Source organism: Polistes dominula, unplaced genomic scaffold (assembly GCF_049000335.1).
Source record: "Polistes dominula isolate Pdom_NZ unplaced genomic scaffold, Pdom_raw_medaka contig_11, whole genome shotgun sequence".
Classification (NCBI taxonomy): domain Eukaryota; kingdom Metazoa; phylum Arthropoda; class Insecta; order Hymenoptera; family Vespidae; genus Polistes; species Polistes dominula.
In genome coordinates this window covers 1,914,009-1,937,336 of record NW_028301154.1, presented here as the reverse complement: position 1 = coordinate 1,937,336, position 23,328 = coordinate 1,914,009, and the positions used below count along the sequence as shown (strand labels likewise).

General features: G+C 26.6%; 4 protein-coding genes and 1 long non-coding RNA gene across 14 annotated transcripts; 2 read left to right on the top strand and 3 right to left on the bottom strand.

Moving 5' to 3' along the window:
* Window positions 1-323: 323 nt before the first annotated feature.
* LOC107072593 (uncharacterized) lies at window positions 324-8,566 on the bottom strand. Of its 6 annotated transcripts, none has more exons than XM_089178710.1 (7): window positions 8,238-8,562; window positions 6,814-7,547; window positions 6,214-6,594; window positions 5,927-6,091; window positions 4,018-4,213; window positions 1,011-1,082; window positions 324-670 (listed from the first exon to the last, which is right to left on the bottom strand). In XM_089178710.1, exons 2-7 carry the CDS (start codon window positions 7,414-7,416, stop codon window positions 594-596), a joined length of 1,494 nt encoding a protein of 497 aa, XP_089034836.1. In that variant the 5' UTR covers window positions 7,417-7,547; window positions 8,238-8,562; the 3' UTR covers window positions 324-593. The 6 variants fall into 6 exon arrangements, with proteins under 6 accessions (XP_089034836.1, XP_089034838.1, XP_015188134.1 ...); XM_089178712.1 differs by having other exon boundaries at window positions 1,011-1,093; window positions 8,238-8,558; XM_015332648.2 differs by lacking the exon at window positions 1,011-1,082 and having other exon boundaries at window positions 8,238-8,559.
* Window positions 8,567-9,471: 905 nt separating this feature from the next.
* Window positions 9,472-12,941, top strand: Ttc19 (tetratricopeptide repeat domain 19). The gene is made up of 4 exons (XM_015332633.2): window positions 9,472-10,160; window positions 10,289-10,551; window positions 10,632-10,939; window positions 11,026-12,941. The coding sequence occupies exons 1-4, from the start codon at window positions 9,855-9,857 to the stop codon at window positions 11,217-11,219; spliced, it is 1,071 nt and encodes a 356-aa protein (XP_015188119.2). The 5' UTR covers window positions 9,472-9,854; the 3' UTR covers window positions 11,220-12,941.
* Window positions 12,755-18,150, bottom strand: Cka (Connector of kinase to AP-1). Of its 3 annotated transcripts, none has more exons than XM_015332654.2 (11): window positions 17,359-18,150; window positions 16,231-16,334; window positions 15,721-15,897; window positions 15,426-15,612; window positions 14,970-15,131; window positions 14,741-14,846; window positions 14,529-14,623; window positions 14,120-14,298; window positions 13,668-14,005; window positions 13,252-13,563; window positions 12,755-13,145 (listed from the first exon to the last, which is right to left on the bottom strand). In XM_015332654.2, exons 1-11 carry the CDS (start codon window positions 17,623-17,625, stop codon window positions 12,976-12,978), a joined length of 2,097 nt encoding a protein of 698 aa, XP_015188140.1. In that variant the 5' UTR covers window positions 17,626-18,150; the 3' UTR covers window positions 12,755-12,975. The 3 variants fall into 3 exon arrangements, with proteins under 3 accessions (XP_015188140.1, XP_015188139.1, XP_015188138.1); XM_015332653.2 differs by having other exon boundaries at window positions 14,529-14,650; window positions 15,432-15,612; window positions 17,359-18,149; XM_015332652.2 differs by having other exon boundaries at window positions 14,529-14,650; window positions 17,359-18,148.
* Window positions 18,057-20,189, top strand: LOC149030560 (uncharacterized). Its single transcript, XR_016178548.1, has 2 exons — window positions 18,057-18,183; window positions 18,507-20,189. It is a non-coding gene; the product is annotated as an uncharacterized LOC149030560 (long non-coding RNA).
* On the bottom strand, window positions 19,198-22,928 carry LOC107072597 (SAP30-binding protein). Of its 3 annotated transcripts, XM_015332660.2 has the most exons (4): window positions 22,685-22,928; window positions 22,354-22,443; window positions 21,457-22,280; window positions 19,198-20,810 (listed from the first exon to the last, which is right to left on the bottom strand). In XM_015332660.2, the coding sequence occupies exons 2-4, from the start codon at window positions 22,392-22,394 to the stop codon at window positions 20,728-20,730; spliced, it is 948 nt and encodes a 315-aa protein (XP_015188146.1). In that variant the 5' UTR covers window positions 22,395-22,443; window positions 22,685-22,928; the 3' UTR covers window positions 19,198-20,727. The 3 variants fall into 3 exon arrangements, with proteins under 3 accessions (XP_015188146.1, XP_015188143.1, XP_089034594.1); XM_015332657.2 differs by lacking the exon at window positions 19,198-20,810 and having other exon boundaries at window positions 21,258-22,280; window positions 22,685-22,910; XM_089178468.1 differs by lacking the exon at window positions 19,198-20,810 and having other exon boundaries at window positions 21,258-22,443; window positions 22,685-22,911.
* Between the last annotated feature and the right edge of the window lie 400 nt (window positions 22,929-23,328).

The following is a 23,328-nucleotide window of genomic DNA, read 5'->3' as shown; positions in this document are numbered from 1 at the left end:
TTTCATTTACATAGATTATTTCTTATCGTATTGTACAGATTTTGATATGGCTGTCAATTGTATTAGATAAAATTCTTAGTAAATTTATAATTTTCATGATCTTTTTTGTTTTATACTTTTTTTTCTTTTCTGTTATCTTTCTAATATAAATTAAACTTATTTTACCAAATAAAAAATATTTATACGTCTTTAATATTGTTTTTGTAAAATTATTATATTCGTCGTATTTTATAGATCTATCTATCTATCTCTTTTATGATTATTTCTTATCAAGTGCAACCTTTAAATGCTTATCATCATTGTAACATAATATAAACTATTAATAGTTTTATCACACTTTCTATATTAAAATATGAAGAATTATTTGAATAGTGCACAATATTTTATCTTCAATAGTGCACAAATCTTAATCTCTTCTATCTATTAAATCTTTTTATATAATACTTAGTTTTGAAATATCTTCAAATCGTGTTCTTATAATATCATGCGAATTCATTTTAGTGCTTGTATACCTTATTTAAATATGTCAATTGGAATGTATATTTATATAATTATATATATATATATATAAATAATAAACATAAAAAGAGAAATCAGTAAGCTGGTATCGTATCAAATCGAACCATAGGATCATTGAAATAAGCACACCATGTAAAACCAGGTGGATATCCTGAAAAAGTCATGCATAAGTTTATATTAGTTTTATACACACCAAACGATATCACGTAAGTAAATTAAAATCATAATAAATGAGATCAAACAAATGATAAATTATTAATAAATCGTTTGTCGACATAATTAATGTCAATTGAATTATTAATGAATTTTTTTAAGATCTATCTTATTTATCTTTAAAGCCAAAAGTAAGAAATAAATAGAGAAATGAATAAAATTGTTAGATGTATAAAATATTAGAAATGATTGTTTAATATGGATTGATAATTTATCATGCAACATATATATATATATATATATAGACATGATTAGCACATAATATATGCAATACTTACTTAGTATCATACATTTTATAATTTTGATTAAGTTTCGATTCAATGACGAGATATAACGGGAAGTTCCAACACCTTTTGTCCGGCTGCATGCAGGGGAGATAATTAATTAGTTATATTTGTTAATTAAAGCACAGGATTGTTTCATTTCTTTTTCTTTTTTTAAAGCAAATATTATATAAATAAATAAATATGCACAGATAATGATTAGTCATTTGAAAAAGATATGTATATACATATACATTATTATTATTATTATTATTATAGGCTGTGTTAAAAATGAAATATATTTAGCTTATTTAAACATTCAATATAATAATATATTTTGTTGTTTTTTTTTTTTTTTTTTTTTTTTTTTATGTAGGAATACAATAAAGCATAGAAGAAGAAACACACACGCGTAGATATTTTGTCAAATATAAAACACGCGCAAGTAAAATGTTATAAATATATATATATATATAGTATATAATATATAATCAAATTATAGGAAGTAATCTTTCAACTTTTACATAACACAAAATCTTTATTTCTTGTGCTGTGTTTTCTATGTATGGCGTAATACAAAATACATATATACCAAATATATACGTTATCAATTTTAAGTACACGGACCTCCTTTCTGTGATCAATTTTTATCATCATATATAAAATTGATTTATTATTTAAAAAAAGAAGAAAAAGAAAAAGACATTCGTGTTACATCGTGTTATCCATAATTAATTATAAAGATCGACTATATACCCAACTGTGAGCACATCGTATGTATGTAAAAGATACAATGAATTATGCAATAGAATAAACTATATATATATGTGTTTACTACTTTTATTTTTATCTTTATTTTTTTGTAGAAATGTATATAAAAAAAAATGTATATGTATATAATTAAGAAAAACAAAAAAAGAAAAATAATATACATCTTTCTTCTATTCATGACTGATGGTAACATATGTGTAACTTAATTAAGTTGCAATACTCATTGTATAATCTTTTTTTTTTTTTTGTAATTTGTAATCCGTTGCATTTAATGCAAATGAATTTCTATCGATTACAACAAAATTATACGTACATACGAAGGGTCGTCACACGCACGCCATAAACACAAATAACAATTTTTATAACAATATGTAAAAATGATTAATTATTATATATGTATATATATGTATGTATGTATGTATGTATGTATGTATTTATGTATTTATGTATGTGTATGCATTATCCTATTTTATAAAATTTAAACAATTCTGTTTAAAAATGAATTTGATGAAATTCAATATAAATATTCGTCGTTATTTATACAGTTTTTTTGTTTTTTTGTTTGTTTTTTTTTCATATTTATAATTATGAACTTATATTTTATAATCGATAATATATATCTTTTACTTTTAAGGACGGAAACAACAAACATCAATTTTCATTTGTGCACATACATATTAAAATGTGTCTATAATTAAATCTTTATGATTTTAATTTACTATACGTTTGATCATATATTCATATATAGATAAAACTTAACGTTCTTAAACTATTCGGGAATGTTGTATGATTATCCCATAAAAAAAAGAACATGATCTTAATTAATAATATGCCAATTTTATTTTTATTAATATTTTATTATTCTCTTTTTTTTTATATATATGTATGTTTTTTTTATCCAATAATTTAATTTAACATCAATGATTTGTGTGTTGTTGTGATGTTTGTTCATTTATAAAAAATTTTTCAATCAATTGAACATTTCTTTTTTTTTCTTTCTTTCAATATTTCAATGTTTTTTTTTTTTTAACAAAAATATTAAATATATATATATAAAAACGAATTAAAGTATAAAACAATTCTTTTTTCTTTTTTTAAATTAAATTAAATTAAAAATAGCGAATGAATATTACTATTATGTATAATCTTTTTTTTTTTTTTAAATGATGAGATTAAGATGAAATTAAAAAATTCATTGTAAAAATCAGTCTTAGACAAAATTTAAAAAATATCTCTTGTGATATGAAATTTTGAATGATCTTTTTTTCCTTTTTCTTTTTTAAATTTACTATCATTAAATGATCAATATGTTTTTTATATCATAATAGACATTAAAATACATATATGAGTTTAACATATACTTATAATCAATATATTAATATGGCAAATACTATAATGGCTTATAATTTTTATTAATGTATTTATCAAAGATATTCAAAATGAATATATTTCTATTTTATTAAAAAAGTGATATGTGTATCAGATACATATATATCTATATAACTACGGTATAAGAGCAACAAGTACATTATCAATAAGTAAATAAAACATTTGTGTCGAATAAATAACAAAAAAACTAATAAATGTATATACAACTACAAAAATTAAGACAATTTTCGTTTCATGTAATTAAAAAAAAAAAACAAACAAACAACAAACAAACAAAACTCCAAGAAAAAATCTAAAAACAAATTGAAATAATACAATTGAAAATATTTGGATTTTTTTGTTCAAAAGTAAATGAATGATATATCAAAAAATATACGAAATTTCTAATAAAATTCAACTTTATGCGTTATATAACACATTAAAATGATTCAAATTCAAATATATATATATATATATATATATATATATATAATTCTTAATCAATAATTCATAATATAAATGGCAATTATATATCATACTGTATTATTCTATGATAATAAATTTATAATGATAGGAGATATATATTATCATTATTATTATTATTAATAATAAAAAAAATATATATATATAACGAAACGTGATTATAGATCGTACTATAATCGATAGAGAAATTATATATTTTTTTTTTGGAAAGATTATAATATCAATGAATATAATAAAATATATATATATATTTAAAATTTGTTGTTGTTGTTGTTGTTGTTCTGCTTAAGGTGCGTGGTATGATGCATATAACACTTTTTAATATCTATCGTGGTATATATATATGATTACCTAAAGTTAAAGTTTGGTATAAAAAAAAACCTTGATAACGTTAACTTGCCTCTAGGTTTGTATTTGAGATGATCCTCAATAAATTGACAAGGGCAACGGGCGGAGACGCAATGACGTGGTGGTACAGAAAGGCCTGCGATGGTTCTATTACGATCCTGTGAGTCTATAACCAAATCAAGTCTGCGACGCACAAAACGACGTGCCCATCGAGAAGCATACCTCAGCAACAGCAACTCCGCCCGTTCCTGCCAACACATACTATCATCATTCGATATTCAGATTGGCATAATTTTTTTTTTTTATTTATTTATTGATATAATAATCTTCCTCTTAAATCCGAAAAAAATACTTTTCTCTTTCTTTCCTTTTCTTTTCTTTTTTTTTTTTCAAACGAATATATTATATCATAATAACAATTGTCTTCTCTTACAAATTTTAAAACAAATTGATCGCTAATATAATGCTTAATACAATGGACGGTATTTCTCTTTTAATTTTCATATAGAGAGAGAGATATGAAAACAAAAAAAAAAACTAAATTAAAATGAAAATGTCAATATTCATTCGCTATTTTGTAAAACAAATATTTGTTTAAAACGTTCATTTATCTTGTCTCACATTAAACAAGATATAAATTTATAATGATTAAACAATATCTTATTTAATTTTCAAATAAAATTTTTATAATTATAACTCTTCATTTTTGTGTTATATATATATATAAAAAAAGTTAGAATAGATTAGATCTACTATAAAATATACTTATTTTCTTTTCAATTTGTTATCGTGGAAGTTATTTGTTATATTAATTTCTACTAACTTTTATTTGATTTTAACGTTTACTTAATTAAAAAATTACTCCCATTACCAAAATATATATATGTTTATATTATTATATTCTATATTAGTTAATAGATTGTTTGAAGGTAACGCGAATTGTTGCATTGTTCATTGTTTGAATGCTAAACACAACATTTTTTATATCTCAAATGTAATCATTTAGACACAATTACTTTTGTGCGATAACATTATTTCTTTCTTTCTTTCTTTTGTTTATAGAAATATTAAAAATGTTATGTGTATTCGTAAAAAAAAACCCATCAAATCCTAACTTGCTATAGTTGCCTATGTAATATCAAATTCAATATTTAATTGAAATAGAACAAAATAATTACTTGGAAATAAATGACCTCTGTAAATATTTCTTTTGCCATAATGTAATACTAGTTTTTACTGTAAACAGAGGTCATAATACTTTGATATAATCCGTGCATGTTAACGAAGCGCTAAATAAAAGCAAATTATAGAATCGAGAAGAAATCTATGTCGAATAAGTAAAATACGGAATGTGTGTCTTAATGGAATTCTTACTTGTATCGTTAACATAACAAAAGTCTCCCTAATATGCATAAACATATTACCCTACTGTGCATTATTTAACTTTATAAATTTATAAATTGTTATATATATATATATATAATAACTATTGTATAATAAGTACATGCGGAGAGATAAGTATTTATATTATTCTCATATGCCCCTATCTCTTAAAAAACTACTCCATCTGGGACAAAAATCTCTGCCCTGTACACGTGGCTTGTTACGCAACCATTCTTCAATATATTGACACGGACACAAAGCAGATGCGATATGACGTGGGGAAGAAGGATTTCCACCATCTTCATCGACCGTCCAATCCAGACGTCGACGTAAATAATCCTTTGCCCAACGTTGCACATAACGGCATAATACTTGTTCACTTTTACCCTAGTATTTTATTGTCATTTATAGTACTAAATATTTATATGATATAATAATATTGAAGACTATTCAAATGTATTATTTGTGTATGTGATAAGATTAATGTATATGATCACTTTATCAAAGTTTTGATGATTTTTAATGACAAGAAGTATTTATATATAAAATCAAATTAAAAAAAATGTCATTTTGTTTACCTGTTTTCGGGAAATTCGTGTTGTCGTACTGCCTTGTATTACAATGTCACCATCATCAATATCCATTCGTTGCTGTAATTCTCTTTTGCGTTGTGCATCATTTTCATTACTTCTAATTATTCTTCCTTCACATTCTTCACGTTCTATCACCTCCTGAAGCTTTTTCTAATCAAATCATTTTTGTATTACTAATATTATAATATATATGTATGTTATATGTATTTAAAAATATATATGCTTTTTTTTTAACAATCTCATTACTTACAATAATAATGAAAGACACTTACTATACAGTCTGTGGTATCAAAGTATATGAAACATAGATTAACTTTATGGCAGGATATTTTTCCTCTGTCATCCAATCCAAGTAATATCTTATGTCGTAATAAATGCTTGTTAACTTGTGCCATACATTTTTCCAGATTATGATTCAATTTGATTTTGATAAACATGCAAAAGAATATTGCAGCTGCATTTAGGACTAGCCACATGACGCCAAGCCCGAACAATGTAAGGCCAGTTACTCCGGAAAAGAGCAAACCAAGCAATACGACAAACGCAGTAAATATCCAAAGGACAAGTATTCTCTTATAACATACATTATACATATTGAAACGTACATCGTTTACAAGCAACTCCATTATATGCACATAGTCCTCAACAGTAAGCTGCAGTATATATGTGTGTGTATACAAATAACAATTAATATAATTTTTGGTTTTTTTAATATTTTAATCATTATAGTGCTTGTCATAAGTCTGAGAATGTAGTTTTGTTTTATTGAGAAATAAACACAAGTTTCATGTAAAATAATACGGACTTTTGACAAGTAGTATATCATATGAAAATGAATAAAAAGAAAAAGAAGAAGTTAAAATAATATTTACCGTTAATCCTTGTGCCATTAATTCTTCGGGAACTAATTCGGGTCTAAATTTAGCTGGAGTTATCCAAGGCCATCTGGTATTAACTGGTAAAAGCGTAACAATAGTATCACCATTTGCAAATCCTTGTCTAATGTTTCCAATGGGTGTACTTATAACATTACTAGGATTGTTTCTGCCATTAGATACATCTCGCAAATCCACTGTCTTTAAAGAAGCACTTTTTGGATCTGTTACTTTAACATCGGACGGAACATTAAGATCTGTACTATCGGAAACAATTGATCGGCTTAATCCTGATCTATCTAAATTTATTTGGACGGATTCAGTTGCTATCACAGCACCACTATATTCATTATTAGTTTTATTAATAACTTCTAAATTTTCAACCGTTTTGCCAATTTTATCAACGTTTATTGTTACGGATTCTGGCTTTATCACCGCTGGAGTATTTCTTTGAACTTTATTTACATATTTTGATTCATCTTTAGATACTGTCTCGCTTGGTTCAACTTCCTCCTCAAATTGGACCCAACTTTTAGTTTTGGAAGTGATATCGGAAGGACTCACTTCCGATGCATGATCAGTCATATCTTGGGAACTCATGTTTGTTGTTTTGTAAAGTGATCGAATTTAATTAGAATAATATTTCTTTCATTCAACTTCTTGTTAATTTTATTTTTAGAATTGTTCGTATATTTCCCAGGTTTTTCACAATATAATACTCTTCTTTTAATCTGCAAATAAGAGATCCAATTAAACAATATCAATAACAATATATTATACAAGTTTTAAACAAAATAATTGACTATTTCAAATAAAAATCAATGGAATAACAAAAGAAAAAAAAACAATAGAACAAATATTGATACCATTAACTGTTTAAAGTTTTGTGTCTTTAGTATGAAAAGAGTTAAGAAGAAGAAAAAAATAATTAAAAAAGAAAAAGAAGTAACAAATATACAAGAAAATATGAAAGCAGTATAATTTCCAGGTATTAGGAATCGACATATGTTTGAAGAATATTTTCTTTTTTATTTTTTTTCTTCCTTTTTTTAGCCACCCCCCCCTCTCCACCACCTTTCAAAAGTAACGACACAACAAGTATTAATTATCAATTACAAAAAAAACAAATGATCTATAATTATCTATCAAACGTATATATATATATGCGCATACTCATGCATATATATCATTGACATTCATATGTCAGATATAAAATCGTACGTTAAAAAATAATACACACGATAGTGAGAAGAGAATGAACACATTTGTACGCTTCTGCATTATACGAATTCCTTTTAGACATGTTTTTTTTTTCTAAATTAATTATCGTTAACATTCCTTATACTATTAATTGCTAATTCGTCGAATAATTAATAATGAATGAAGTTTAAAAGGATTGGTTTGATTTTTTGTAAACGTACCTGCTGCGATACAACCTGTCTCATGACCGCGAGGTGAAAAAGTACGTAATGTACGACATCAAGGTATATGACATGGAGGATGAGGTGAGGCCAGGGAGGGGAATAAATAAAGGACACAATACGTAAGCACACGACCTCATGTTCCCCACTTCATCCCTTCTCCCTCCTCTTTCCAATGATGTACATATCTCTCTGTCTCTGTCTGCCTCTCTCTCTCTCTCTTTTACTCACATTCATTCATTCTTTCTCTTTTCCTCTTATTATTTTCTTCTATATAATTATTCTCCCATCAAACTAGGTAACACACGATTACTAATTTGTAATGCATACGAAATTACTTCTTTCCGACTATTCTTATCATTCCTATCCTCTTTTTTTTTTTTTTTTTAACATATATACATATGTATGTATATATATATATATGTACAATTCTTTTAAATTGTTTTAATTTTAAATTCTCATTATTTTCGCATTTATTTTCTATTTATATAACATTATTGATAAACAAGTAATGAGATTTAAATTGTTTTGATCAATCATAGATAAGGCTCTTTTCTATTGGTTAATTGATTAACAGATCATTTTAAATTCATTAATAAAAATATGATATAGATAGGCATTATTTATGATTTTTTTTTATTATTATTATTATTATTATTATTATTACGTTGATAAGAAAAAGAAATCTTATAGTATACTGATAAAAGATTATTATCTTCATATGAATAATTTAAATACCATGTATTTCTAAACTGATTAAATCGTATAATCTAACACTTATCTCGCGCTATTGTGCGTGACTCATAATAACCTAGTTTTATTGACCAAAATTTTGAATGAGATTTGCATATTTTTGTTTTTATAACCTAAAAATTATCTATTTTTGTATTAATAAGTATTGTTATGTAATACTTGACAATTGTTGATTATTTTTTATAAAGCGATTGTTATTTATTTTAAAGTAAAATTATTTTTAAATAGTAAGAAATCGTGAACATACAAAATAAATATAAATAATAACATTTATTAATTTAATTTGATTAAAGTTTGCCTATATTTATTTAATTACATGTTATTTATATTAAAAATATTTGTTAATAATTATTTAAATCATGCAGAATAAACAAATTTTATTTGTCCAAATTTAAATAAAATTTGTCCAAATGAACCAATAACGTGAGAGTAAATTACTTACCATACTGCGCATGCGCAATATCTGTATGATTTGTATGTGCGCATTAACCGAGTAAAATGATTTATTAAAACTGTATAATATATTGTATTTATATATTATTATTTATTTATAAAATTGTATTTAATATAGTAATAGTTTATACTTGCTTGCAATAAATATTTCGACAGGAAAATACGTAAATATAAAAAAAAAAATCTTATAAATAAAAATGTTTACATAATTAATAATAAAATATCATTGAAGAGTTTGTTAATAAAATTAATTTATAAATTAATACAAATAATCAGTTGTCTTCGATATTATATTAATATTTCTATACTTCTTAGTGAATATTATTGATTGTGTGGAAAACAAAAATTAAATTTAAAATATAAACAGAGGTCTTTTTCATAATTGTAATAGAAAAATAAAGCATAACATTAATGATGTATTGTAGAAAAATGATATTTAATGCATCACGGATAGTTGGAAAATATATAAAAATAAATAAACATTTTAAAACTAATATACCAATAATTTATTATAGTTTATCTATCAATAATAATTACAAGTATTTATACAAATCAAATAATAATGATGATAATAATAATAAGAGAAATGGTAACACAACTCATTATCGTTTCCTTTTGAGCGGTCTGTTTTATTGGATGCTTAACTTTAATAATAATAACGATGAAGAAGTTCCTGAACTTATTATGACTATTAAACGTTCGATATTAGCTATGCAGGTTGCGTATAATAAAATTCTATAGATGTACATGTATAGAATTACATTTCTATACATGTACAACGATATACATGTAACATCAGTGTGTGCATTATATTTATATAATAGAATTTATATTATTTTTTCTAGAGACAAGAATATAACAAAGCTGAACAGATGTTACATGTCGGTTTGAGAGAAGCTCAGGTTCTACAAGATGAAAATGCTATCACTTATATTTATGATTTGCTGGCTAATGTCGCATTTGAGACGGGACAATTTAGAAAAGCTGAAGATTTATTCCTCTTGGTTATAAAAAGATTATTTGCCCAAGGGATAAGTATGGAAGATGTGAAAGTCTTACATATTAGTTTAAAGTTAGCAAATATATATGAACATACAGGAGACAAAGAGTAAGCTTATTTCTCTTCTCGATTCAATTAAAAGAATATTCCAATTTTATTATATGACGAATGAAATATTTTCTTTATAGAAAAGCAGAAAGTGGTTATCAATACTGTGTAGAAAATATACCAATTCTTTTGGATAAAGATCCTGAAAATAAAGATATATTAATATTGTTAGCTATGACTTACGATTGGTATGCAAAAATGCTTGAATCTTTGGGAAGATACGCAGACGCTTATAAGTATCTTGAACAATCTTATGACATATGCGTTAAAGTTCATGGCAAATTTCACGAGCAAACAGTCTATTTACTTAATACATTAGGAGTCGTAAGTTATCTAATGCAAAACTATGATAAGTCAATTGAATATTTAACTACTGCTATAGAAATAGGTAAATTATTATACATTCAAGTAGTTTTTATCTCTTAATCATTTTAATTAAAGAAACATAATATTATATTAATTTAATATTTCTAGGAAGAGCTTTGCCAGATATGGTTTCTTTAGGTTTAATTCATGTCAATTTAGGGGATGCTTATTTAAAAAAAGGTTTATATGCCGAAGCTAAGAAAGCTTGCACTAATGGTCGAATAATAGCTAAAAGTAAAGAGGATAATGAATGTTTAGCGGAGGCTAATATATGTTTAGAAAATATTAAAAAAGTAATGTGATTTTAATGAGTATTATTTTAAAAATAAATAAAATATTTAGATGTCATTAATAAAATATTAAAATAGAATTTGTGAAAGGAAGTGTGATTATAAATAATGAAAAATATAAAACAATTTTTACGTTTATCCAAGAAGAACTTTAATTCTGTTAATGTTTGATTAAATGTTCTATTCTCTATTCTACTTTATTTATTTTTTTCTTTCCTAACCGTAATATTTATCATTACACTTACTTTTAATAATTATTATAATATAATCTAAAATATGAGGGAGGAAAAAAAGTAACTTTCGAATTACCTTAATTATTCCTCAATCACAAAAAGAGAGTAGAACGGAAATTAAAGTAAAATATTTGTTCTAGTTTACAATTTTAATTTCCGTTATTTGTATATGTTTAAATATAATTATAACGCAAACAAAATTTTATTTATTTCTCGTGTAATATTTAATAATATATATATATATATATATTTTTATATGTACTTGTTTATATATATATATATCTAATTTAAATATTTAAGGTACAATTCTTTCTTTAATCGAACCATTCTACAAATCTCTTCAATTTATCAATATTACTTAATCTACCAATGTAGTTAATTAATATATAAAAGTATCTGAATACGCATCATACAATTAATTCTTCATTCTGTTTATTGCATGCAATTCGGGAGGTATATATAATTTATATTTGTAAGGATTGCAAATGATAAAATGACGGAATGAAAAATTTCAATACAAAATGTTAATTATAATACGTTACACAGATGTCTATTTTTAAATACAATATATTACAGAGAAACACACAGTTATAATTTATTGTTATTAATATTATATCTATCATATTATAGTACTCTTAAAATTATTTTTATTATTTAATATTATCATTAATCATTATCATTATTATTATCAATATTATTATTAATAATATTATTTTATTATTATTATTATTATTACTATCATTATTAATATTATTTTTTATTTTTATTATTATTATTTTTATTATTATTATTATTATTATTATTATTGTTGTTCTTGTTGTTTTTGTAGCTGTTAACGTATGCTGACCTTAATAAATTGAATATGTAAGGTAGCATAAAGAAAATATGTAACGGGAGACTAATGTTGCTGTATGTTTTATAAAGACAGCTTCATCATCAATTATTATATTAATCTCCAGTATCTGTGCAACAGTAACTGTGATCTCGATAATAAATAGTTAACATAGGGATAAATATTACGCTATCGCGGCAGTGTGCTTCCTGGATTTTGGGTAAGGGGCATTTATCCTCTAATTATCAGGATTATTATACCAACTAATATTCTACAGATAGACCCCTTTCCGCTAACCCAAATTGTTGTATTATCATCATCATTATCATCATCATCATCATCATCATCTACTTACTGAAAATCGTATCAATAAGCAGCATGTTGTATATGTAAAATTATTGTTTTAGATGAAAAGTGGTGACATGTTTAGTTTGTTTAGTTTAATAACGCGAGAGCCTACGTTTTTTTTCTTTTTTCATTTGTTTTTTTTTGACTTCAGTTAATAATTATTTTATTCTATTTTTCTATCTATCTTTCTCTGGTTTTTTTTTCTTTCTTTCTTTCTTTTAAACAGGTGTGTCAAAATGGTAAAGTGATAAATGCTACAACAAAATTTAACGTGTAATACATACGAGCAAAACTATCTAAAAAGATTGAGTACAAAAATTGCTCAGCAGTAGAAATGTATATCTCGATTTACACTTCAAACAAATACTTTGGCAAGAGCGTCAGCTCCTGCGCTTGCAATAAATGGTCTTGACGGGTGGAACGCAACGTCTAAAATACTTTCATCAAATTTCTTCCGATGCGCCGTTATTTCTTGAACACAAGTTTTATTATCCATATTCCATAATCTTATACTGCAATCATGACCTAAAGGAAAAATATAATCATGAAAATAATAATCATTTTACGTATCCTCCTCACACACAAATGTTGTATACTTGTATCAAAAACATAATGAAAGTTAATGACTCACTTCCTGAAAGTAAATAAAGACCATGGGGATCCACAGCAAGACTAGTAACAGCATCTAAATGTGCAACCATAGCATGAGCAAGAGTTGCCGAACGATGATCATAAAATCGAATATGTCGATCTTCGTGTGCTGCAACAACTAATGGTAAAGTTGGATGAGCCACGACACGATTTACACCTTTAGTTTCATTGGCTTCTAGTCGAGCTATAACAGCGTCAGTCTCTGAATCAAACAATACACAAGCCCCTTCATATGCCACAACTAATTTGTGCGGTTCGTCTCTTATAAAATCAACAGATGTTGGTATTCCATCTGTAAATAATCAGACAATTATAAATACATTGAAGTCATTAATAAAAAAATAAATGAATATAGGGTATATTATATTATATTAAAATATTATTTAAATAACGGACCTTGTTCAGAAGTATAAGTATTAAGAAGTGGTACTTTGCTCTGAGGACTCCACAGTTTCACTGTTCCATCAGCACTGATGGATAACAATTGTGAACGAGGCTGATACATAGCTAAGCCGCAGATAGCATCGGTGTGTCCAGTTAAAGTTTGGCTAAGGACACTTGGATCATACGAATCATATGGATCTATATTTGCAGATGGAAGTGTCCAACAATGAATCATACCATCTAAACCACCACTGTAACAACGACTTCCAGTACTGTCCATAGCTAAACAGAGAACTGGACCTGTATGGGATCTGAAGGTATATAATGGCTCTACGTCTAGTGAAGCTGACCTATAAATAATTAATGAATTATCATTATATGTAATATTATTTTAAAAAAGAATGTTTTTATCATTAGAATTTATTTATATATACTATGATTTATTGAATATATTAATGACATACTTTTTGGCTGGTACAGTTTTGTGTAAATTCCATAATTTTAATGTATGGTCGTCACTTGCAGTTATAAGGACAGGATCTGTAGGATGGAAGACAAGTGCTCTGACAGCATCGAAGTGAGAACGTAATGTATACTTTGCATTCCATGTCTTTCGAAATGTTTCTTTTGTTGTTGTTACCATCTGAATAGAAAAAAGAAAAGAAAAAAAACAATTTGTAATAATAATACAAGTAATGAAATTAATTCTATCATTACATAATCTAATTGATCACATTAAAATATGTGAACTTACATATGAATCCTTCCTCTATAACTTTTGATAATTCAAATATCTTACTTATGCAATAAATATAACAATTTCAAAAAAGTTCATGTGAAATAATTAAATAAATATCTATTTTAGTAACTTACGTCATATGATACTTCCGCTTCATTGTTTACACATAATTGCTCTAATTCTCCCAATTCCAATGCGGAATCACCTTCTTCAGTGGGACGCCTTGGATCTGTTTGCAAACTTCTAGGTAATGCATCTGTATAATATATTTATATATAGGATAAAAAGTAGAAATATTTTTGTTTATTATATAATAAGAAATATAATGAATGAAAATAATACTAACTCCAGCCTGGTGGCGGCGTTTCTTCAGTTTGGGTAGATAGTAGATTCAGTTGATTTAATACTTCTTCTGCTTCAGCATCTACATCTTCTGTTATAACAAATGATGCCTGAAAATTCACACATTCAATTTTTATAATACTCATTTATAACATTTTCTTATTAAAGTCAAATATATTTGCTATAAAGAAAGATTAAACGAAAAATAATAAATAGTAATAATTTGATATTACCTTATTTGACTTAGATTCTATATTTGTGTCATACATTTCATCTTCTACATCTCCCTCACCCTCTTCCATATCCATATCGGTTTGTGGTAAAAATTCGAAACTTGCCATAACAGCTGCTTCTGTATCTAATATCATTGCTTCTGCTATTGAAGAGGGTTGTTGCTGCAATTTCCATAAAAAAGAAAACAAAAAAAGAAAAAAAAATTAATTAACATTAATCAGAAAAATTCGTGAAAATAAATGTCTATAAATTATCCAGAATAACAAGAAAATGTTGCATAAAAGAAGACGTTTAATAGAAAAAGAAAAAAAATTAAAAACAAAATAAAAGTTGTATTTTAAAGATATAAACTATATAATATAAATATTATATAAATACGATGCACAACAATACCTGATGGAATAATAATTTGGGAAGAAGAGTGTGCGAGTGTTAACACATATAATGTTATTTACCTCTACCTTTTTTCCAGGAGTTGTTCTTCGCGTATTATTTTTTGCTTTAACAGATGACTCATTTCCATTTAGAGCTGGTGTGTTCATATCATCGGAGTCCGTGTTATTATTTAAACCAAGAAGAGATCTCACTCTGTTTGATCTTACGTCTATTATTGTTTCGGTATAACCAATTTCTTGTAAATATCTGTAATTATTATCAATTGATGATAAATATTTGATTTCTTCTATACAATATAATATATTGTTTTTGATACTCATATATAATTTTTTCAAATGAATACTTGAAACTTACTGCCTCAATAATTGACGACCCTGTTTCCAGCTAATGTTACTAACAGACGTAAACGGTGCTTCCCCATCACCACCACCACCACCAGTTCCTTCTCTACTAGCACCAGTACTACCCTCTTCGTATAGAGGTGGTTCGATGACCACGTCAGCTCCATATTTTAATTTGTGATACCTTGCTCTAAATATATAAAATTATTTCTTCTTTTTTTTTTTAACATAAATGTATAGAATATCAATTCGTTAGGAAAATATATTGAACATTTTTATTAACTCCTTGCACTATAATAACATGTGATATTTATGATACACTTTATCACATATAAATACAAAAAAAGAAAAATACGAGTTTTATTTCTGGCGAATTTTATGGGTCAAATATAAAAAGTACAATTTTTTATGTAAACAAGAGTGTGTAAATTATAGTGCAAGGAGTTAAAAAAAAAAAACAAACAAAAAAAAATTAGATATTTTCAAAACTTACATTTAACATACTTAAATACGATTAACTTACCGCTCTTGTTTTAGTGCATATTCTAACATTTTTATTCTCCTTACTAAATCATTTTTCAAATTTTCCTGTCCCTTTCTTTCACCTTGTAAGAAAGCTATCCTAGCCTATAAAAGAATTATTGATTTGAGTAATCGAGTTGTCAACATTGTTATTGATAAAATATACATTACAATATTTATTCTTTTATTTCTCAATGAAATATTATTATTTTGAATAATCAATAATAATAATAATAATGACAATATACTTGTGGGTACATTAAGTTCTTATCTATATCAGGTGTATATAAGTTCTTTTTTTTTATAGTTTATTTTTATACTACATTTATACAAACTTTTATATAAACTTTTATATCTATAAAGGCCCTTCTCACTCTCATTCCCTTTTCAGTCCTCCCTATATTTATTTTCTGCATATATCCCTTCCTGTCTCTCTCTCTTTCTTTTTTTCTCTTTATCTCTTTATCTCAATTCATCCAAATCTCATTTAATTTTTTTAATATCTCATTGAATCAAAGTTTATGAGTCTCAATTGTGAAATATCTCATATAATAAATAAATGATGATTTACAAATATTAACTTATACAAAATATTGTTAAATATTAATTAAGAATTTATTGCATCATTAAAACAATGTATAAATAAAAAAAAATCGTAGAAAATGTATTGAAACCAAAAAAAGAATTGTTCAACAAATTAATTGAAAATAAATGATACAAAATATCAATAATTATTATCGAAGTTTCAAATTGAATGCATCATTAAAATTATATATGTATATATATATATATATATATATATACGTATATAAAAAGAAGAATATAGTATTAAAAAATAATATTGCAAAGAAATTAATTGTTGAAAAATTTGACTTTTAAAAAAAAAAATATATATATATAGAAAGAGAGAGAGATAGAGATAGAGAGAGAGAGAAAGAGAAAAAAAAAGAAAGTAGCAATAATGAACATTAAAAAAAGAATAATACTATAGCGTATCTTTGTGTACTATAGTTCTTTATGTCCTGTCATAGGACATGTGAAGTGATGATATCTCGTAATAGAATATGTATATAATAAATAGTATATGAATGACAATAGTTAATGAAAATAAATGATTAAACATATATACCTGAAACTCAGCTCTGTCAAGTTCCCACTGTGATCTTTCGAGTTCAAAACGAGCCCATTCGTGTTGAATGAAATGCAGAATACCAGGCATGGAGTATTGTGGTCTCTGATCTTTGGCATCACCATTGCTGCCATTGTCACTACCTTGATGCTTGTTATTTGTTAAAGAAACGTTAGCACTACCAGATAATTGACCGTTGTGATTTTGCGACGCAGAACTGGAGTTCTCCTCCATCGTGGAACCACAAAACTGGCTGGGTACCTTCATTTCATGAAACGGCAGCCATTACAGCATCTCCTCTTTCCTCTAGAGCCCAAAGAGTGCTCTTCGGTCGGATAATATGTTTCGATCGAGTTTTGAGAATAAGAAGTAATTATTACGCATGCGGCAGTGGTGAGGCAGCAGCCGATGTGCGCCCAAATTATACTCCGATCTTTCTTTCTCTCTTTCTCTTCTTAATCTATCTTTCTCTTTCTTTCTTTCTTTTTTTCTTTCTTTTTCCTTTTACTCTTTCTTCTCTTTTTCTTCTTCTTTTTCTTCTTCTTCTTCTTCTTCTACTACTAATACACTTCTCTTCTATTCTTTCTACAATACGGATTTAGTTCTATCTCCTTTATTCACGTTCACAAATAATAATAATATATTATACACTTAACGTTAAAAACGATTAAATCCAATAGACATACACATTGTTAAGAATTATTTATCTAATAACTACTTCTTCTATTTCATTTTTTTTATACGTATATTTCCGTGTTGATGATGAGCCGCGCGATCTCACCCTTTGGATCCGTGTGTGCTCTCTTCATCACTTGGAAAACATGGGTGCGTACTCTTTCTCTCTCTTTCTCTCGAACAGGAAGAATGATCGCAAGTGACAACCAGCTAAACTTTCAACCAATCACAGATTCTAACGAATTATAAGAGAAAGGATGTTCTGATTGGTTAAACACTTTCACAAACCTACCGTTGACCAACCAATTGAAATATTTCTTCAATCATTTATATTCGTTTACTTTCTTACCGTAAAGATAGAAAATATTTATTATATAAATATTATTATATATATATTATAAATATATATATATAAAAAAAAGAAAAGCATTTTAGAAATAAAATATAAAATAAAAATTTCATATACTTTTCAGAAGTATTCGAAAGTTTAAGAAAGTTCGCGGGTTCAACAGTCTATTTGCGCATGCGCATGCGCACGTCGCGCTCTATTTGTTACTGCGCATCGCCGCTCATTTCACCGCAAATTTAAACGTATGTAAATATTTGGATATATATATAACACTATCATTCAAAATAAAAAAACAAAAATGTTTATCATTGTTTGCATACGATTGTTTGACTACATTAAAACGCGATAACATTGTTTAATATTTACTTGACATGCGATTATTCTCTATTATTTCTATTACAGGTACTCGATTATAACAAGTCAATTGGTAAAAGATTATATACAATTTTTTATTTCTTTTATCTGTAATAAATGATAAATTGTAAATCGATAACATTATTATGTTATATTTAATTTTTTTCATTATTTTTTTTTCTTACTTTTTCTCTTTTCACTTTTTTTTTAATCCTTTGTATTTAATAAAAATAATAATAATATTTATAATAATTATAATTATATTAATAATAATAATAATAATAATAATAATAATTTTTTTCTTTCTTTTTAACCGAAAACAAGTTCACATGTCTTTACAAACAGTTCACCTAAGTAATTACAATATAAAATAAATTTATTTATGCGATATTTATTAATTAAAATTTTCTTTTTTTCTTTTTCTTTTTACTGAACAACTCTAGCGTTCATAACTGTCCCCCTTCTTTATTTTTTTTTTGCAGCGTATTATTATTATAAATTTAGAAATCGCGGCAGTAGTATAATTTTGTTTTATATAGAACGGGTTTAACAGTTTATGGTACAACTTTGAAAAAATATAGTCGTTTTGCCTGAAAGTGTAACTGACATTACAAGAGATTCATAAAACGTATCATCATCATCATATATAATAATTAAACAATTTATATATTAACGTTACTCTTTTTTAATATTAGAATATTAAAAAAGGATCGATACCTAAGAAATAATAATATTATAATTCAACGAGAGCATAATAATAAAAAATTATTAATTTTCGTTGTTGTTCCGAATACATAATAATTGAAATATGATTTAAATGAATAGAATATTTGAATTGTCAGTAATACTTTTAGGCCAACATTGAATCCTTATAAGACATATATATAATAATTTTTGGGTGTTCAGTATTTTAACTATTAACAATAGTTCTCACAGTGGACCAAAGATTAAGAAGAGAGAGAAAAGAAAATATAAACACCTACCTTCCAACAACTGGGCAAAAATTAATCTAAAAAGAAAAATTGCTTTTTTTCTTTTTTTTTTTTCAAATGATCAAAATGGAAATGCAGAGTTTACAAATTCTTTTTCTCATTCTACATAGTTTTACTTCTAATTATTTTCTTTTCTTTTCTTTTTTTTTCTTTTCTTTTCTTTTCCCACGCAAGAGGTCTTTTAAATAGGACTTTGATCTCTTTACTTTACATACTATGGCATTTTGACTGAAGATAATGATGTATACAAAACACATCTACAATTAAATACCACATTCAATGTATATTCATCAACGTGAAAAAATAAGCCTAAGAAACGAGAGAGAGAGACATATAAAATCTGTTTTGTTATCTCTCTCCCCATCTCTATCTCTAGTCTCTCTCATTCTCTCACTTTCATTCTTTCTCTTTCTCTCTCTCTCTCCCCCTTAATCATATATTAAATAAATAGACATAGCTCATGTGTTGATAAATATTTTGTACAATTTCCCCATGTATTTTGCATGGATATATAATTAAACCCTGAAGATATATATGTATATATATTTTTAGTTTTGAAAGGTTGTAGAATAATTTTTCTATAAAAAAAAAAAAAAACGAAAAACGATTGCATGAATGTGGTATAAGTTACATAAATGAGTAAGTAGATAAGTACTGAGAACTTTCTCTTTTATATGTACAATGATGTCTTTGTATAATGCACAGTTCAGATATTGATAAGAAAGTATGTTTCAATCAATCAATCAATCAATCAAACAAACAAAACAAAAAAAAAAATATATATATATATATAAAAAAAAAATGAAACACGCAATTTTGTTACCTATTTATACAACACTGTAGAAAATTCTTGCAACTCCAGAGTTTTTGTATCTGTATCTTAATATTATTGTTGCATAGATACTACGAACCACAATATTACAATTTAACAACTTCGAATAATTTTCTATGCATCTAAGCATATAGGTTCATATGCGAAACATCTTACACGATCACACTTCATATTTTGATGTGATGCTTAGATACAGATTTGTGTGTGTGATACTTATATACATAATTTATGCATATCTCCTGGTAAAAAACTGAAAAATCAAGAATGCATTATTATTGGTTGTGCAATTTGAACTTAGATGCAAGTTTGGTTTGTTTTCACCGATTATATGGATGGATACAATATATCAACTATTTAACGCAGACTTTTTCTAATTTTAATCATTAAAGAAACATAAATTACTGTTATTAAAACAATATCATCTAGAGCGTGTGTCAACGTGCATTAAATCCCAAAGGATTTATTTGAAATTCCGATCAAAGCATGTTTTTTTTTTTTTCTTTATATTCAACGCATTGTTTGTATCATGCTAATAAAACGAAAATTGGTGATCAATCATCGCAAAAAAGTTTATGGTACTTTTATATAATCACATATAAAAGAAAAAAATAGAAAATGAGAAATACGCTTGATACAATGCACATTAATGTAAACATGTGAATTCAAGTCAAAAAATGTAAAAAACACATGAAAAGTATTTGTTTCAAACAAATAGTATTTACAATAAATTTACACGATATGTTACAGTCTTTTCTTTGGTAATGAACCAAAAGCTGATATAACAGTTGCCTTCGTACCAGTTGCAGAGGACGTTAACGTGGTTAAAGTTGGTTGAGATAACAAAACTGTAGGTTTTACTGACACAGTGGCACCAGTTGCAACTTGATCCCACTTACTTTTTCTTTTTTTAGCATCCTCTTCTGCTGTATTGGAAGAATTGTTTGGTCGTTTTGCAGTACCTGATACTATCTCGATTTTAGTTTTCTCCTTTCTAGCCTTCTCAAGTTTGTCCATCTCCGCTTTTTGTACCTTAGCCAATTCCTCGTAATAAGAATCCCTGCCCCATTTAAACGGATCGAATCTGTCTGGAGGATAATTTGTACCCAGCTCGTTGATGCTACAATACTGAATTAATTTTTCATAAATAGATGGATTTCTAAAATCTTTCCTTTGCTGTATGACTTTATTCATATCTAAACCGCCGCTCTCCATTTTCCTAAAAAGTTTAGTTATTTTTTCTTGTAATTCCGGTGGACATTGACCTGGTGGCTCAGGTGGTATGACAACTCCAAAAGAATCTATTTCCCCATCTGAAACTAATTCTCCTTGACACGAGGGAGACTGCTCGGTAGTCAAGGAAGGCCTTCCATTTTCTGAAGGCTGTTCCTCAACCACCATCGGCACAGCTCCTTCATCGTCGGAAACTATTGTATCATCAAAATATGAAACCAATCTCTGCACCTTTGATGTTACATCAGTTACTAAGGTGGGCGCGTTCGGCAAGTTGCTTTTAGACTTGCCACCAAGACTGGAAGCAACGTTGGGACTATTTGAGGCTGATCTGCCAGATTTGGGACTGGTGAGAGCCTGGGGCTGACCGACTTGGGCATTATGCGGGGCGGCCCCCTGGGGAGTGTTCGAATTCTCCTGAAGGTCGTCTTCCACCCCGTCTTCGCCCTCCGAGTCGGTATAGGTGGCCGTGAGAGATGCCAGAGCAACACTTTGTACAGACATGGTTAGTTGGCTTTGAGTGTCCGCCGTACTACCAAGCAATATTTTGTGTTGGAACTCACCGGTGTAGCGTCGTGTTGTTTACTGTAGGGCTTAAAAGCATGTACAGCTATCATGAATAAATGCGCCCCAACATATATTGGAATGTTAATCTGTAAATCAACAAAATATAATCATCATTAATTATTAACAAACCAAAACCAACTGTCCAAACATGTGATATAAACAAAACAAAAAGAAATGATAAAATTAATGAAAAGATAATCAATAGATTTTAGTTTTATTAGAATTGAATTAAAAATGTTGACCATTGATTACGTACAAATAAAATTCGATTAATAACACGTGTTAGGTTAAGTTACTTATTCTTCAAACGTTCTAACTAAAACTAACCTGAATTTAAGAGTCCACAAACACCGTAGTTACACTATACTCATATCTTTATACATTATGTGCCATTCTTTACATATATTAATAGTGAGAATTATTAATTAATTCCACAAATACTATCAACGCGTAACTTCAGAAACTTAGCTTTGTTGCAAAATCCGAAGCGTACATGCGCAGAAAATAATTATTCCATCATTGACTACGCAACCAATAATAAGAACTCTTCTTTATCACGTGGTCATAACACATCTGCACATAGTTTAGATTATAACCAAATTAAAATAGTATAAAGAGAGAGTATAAATTTTATACTAGCCTTTTAATAGGAACACTATCTTAAATAAATGCTGTGTTATTCAAATTACTGATACGAAGTTAATCACAAATTTGATCAGTATAGAAAATGTACATTGGCGTGCATTAACGGCGCATGTTGGGTATATCCCCCCTACCACTTTACTAAATCTCTCTTTCAATACAGATTCTAGTATTGTTTATTTGCTGCAAGTGTATCTTTTTAATTATTATATTTAATTTATTCCAAAATCATAAAGTTTATTTTTAGAACAATAGTATTAGTATATATCTACTTTAAATTCCTATTTAATTTAAATAATTTTGTTGTAGAAAATTTAGTAATATTTTTA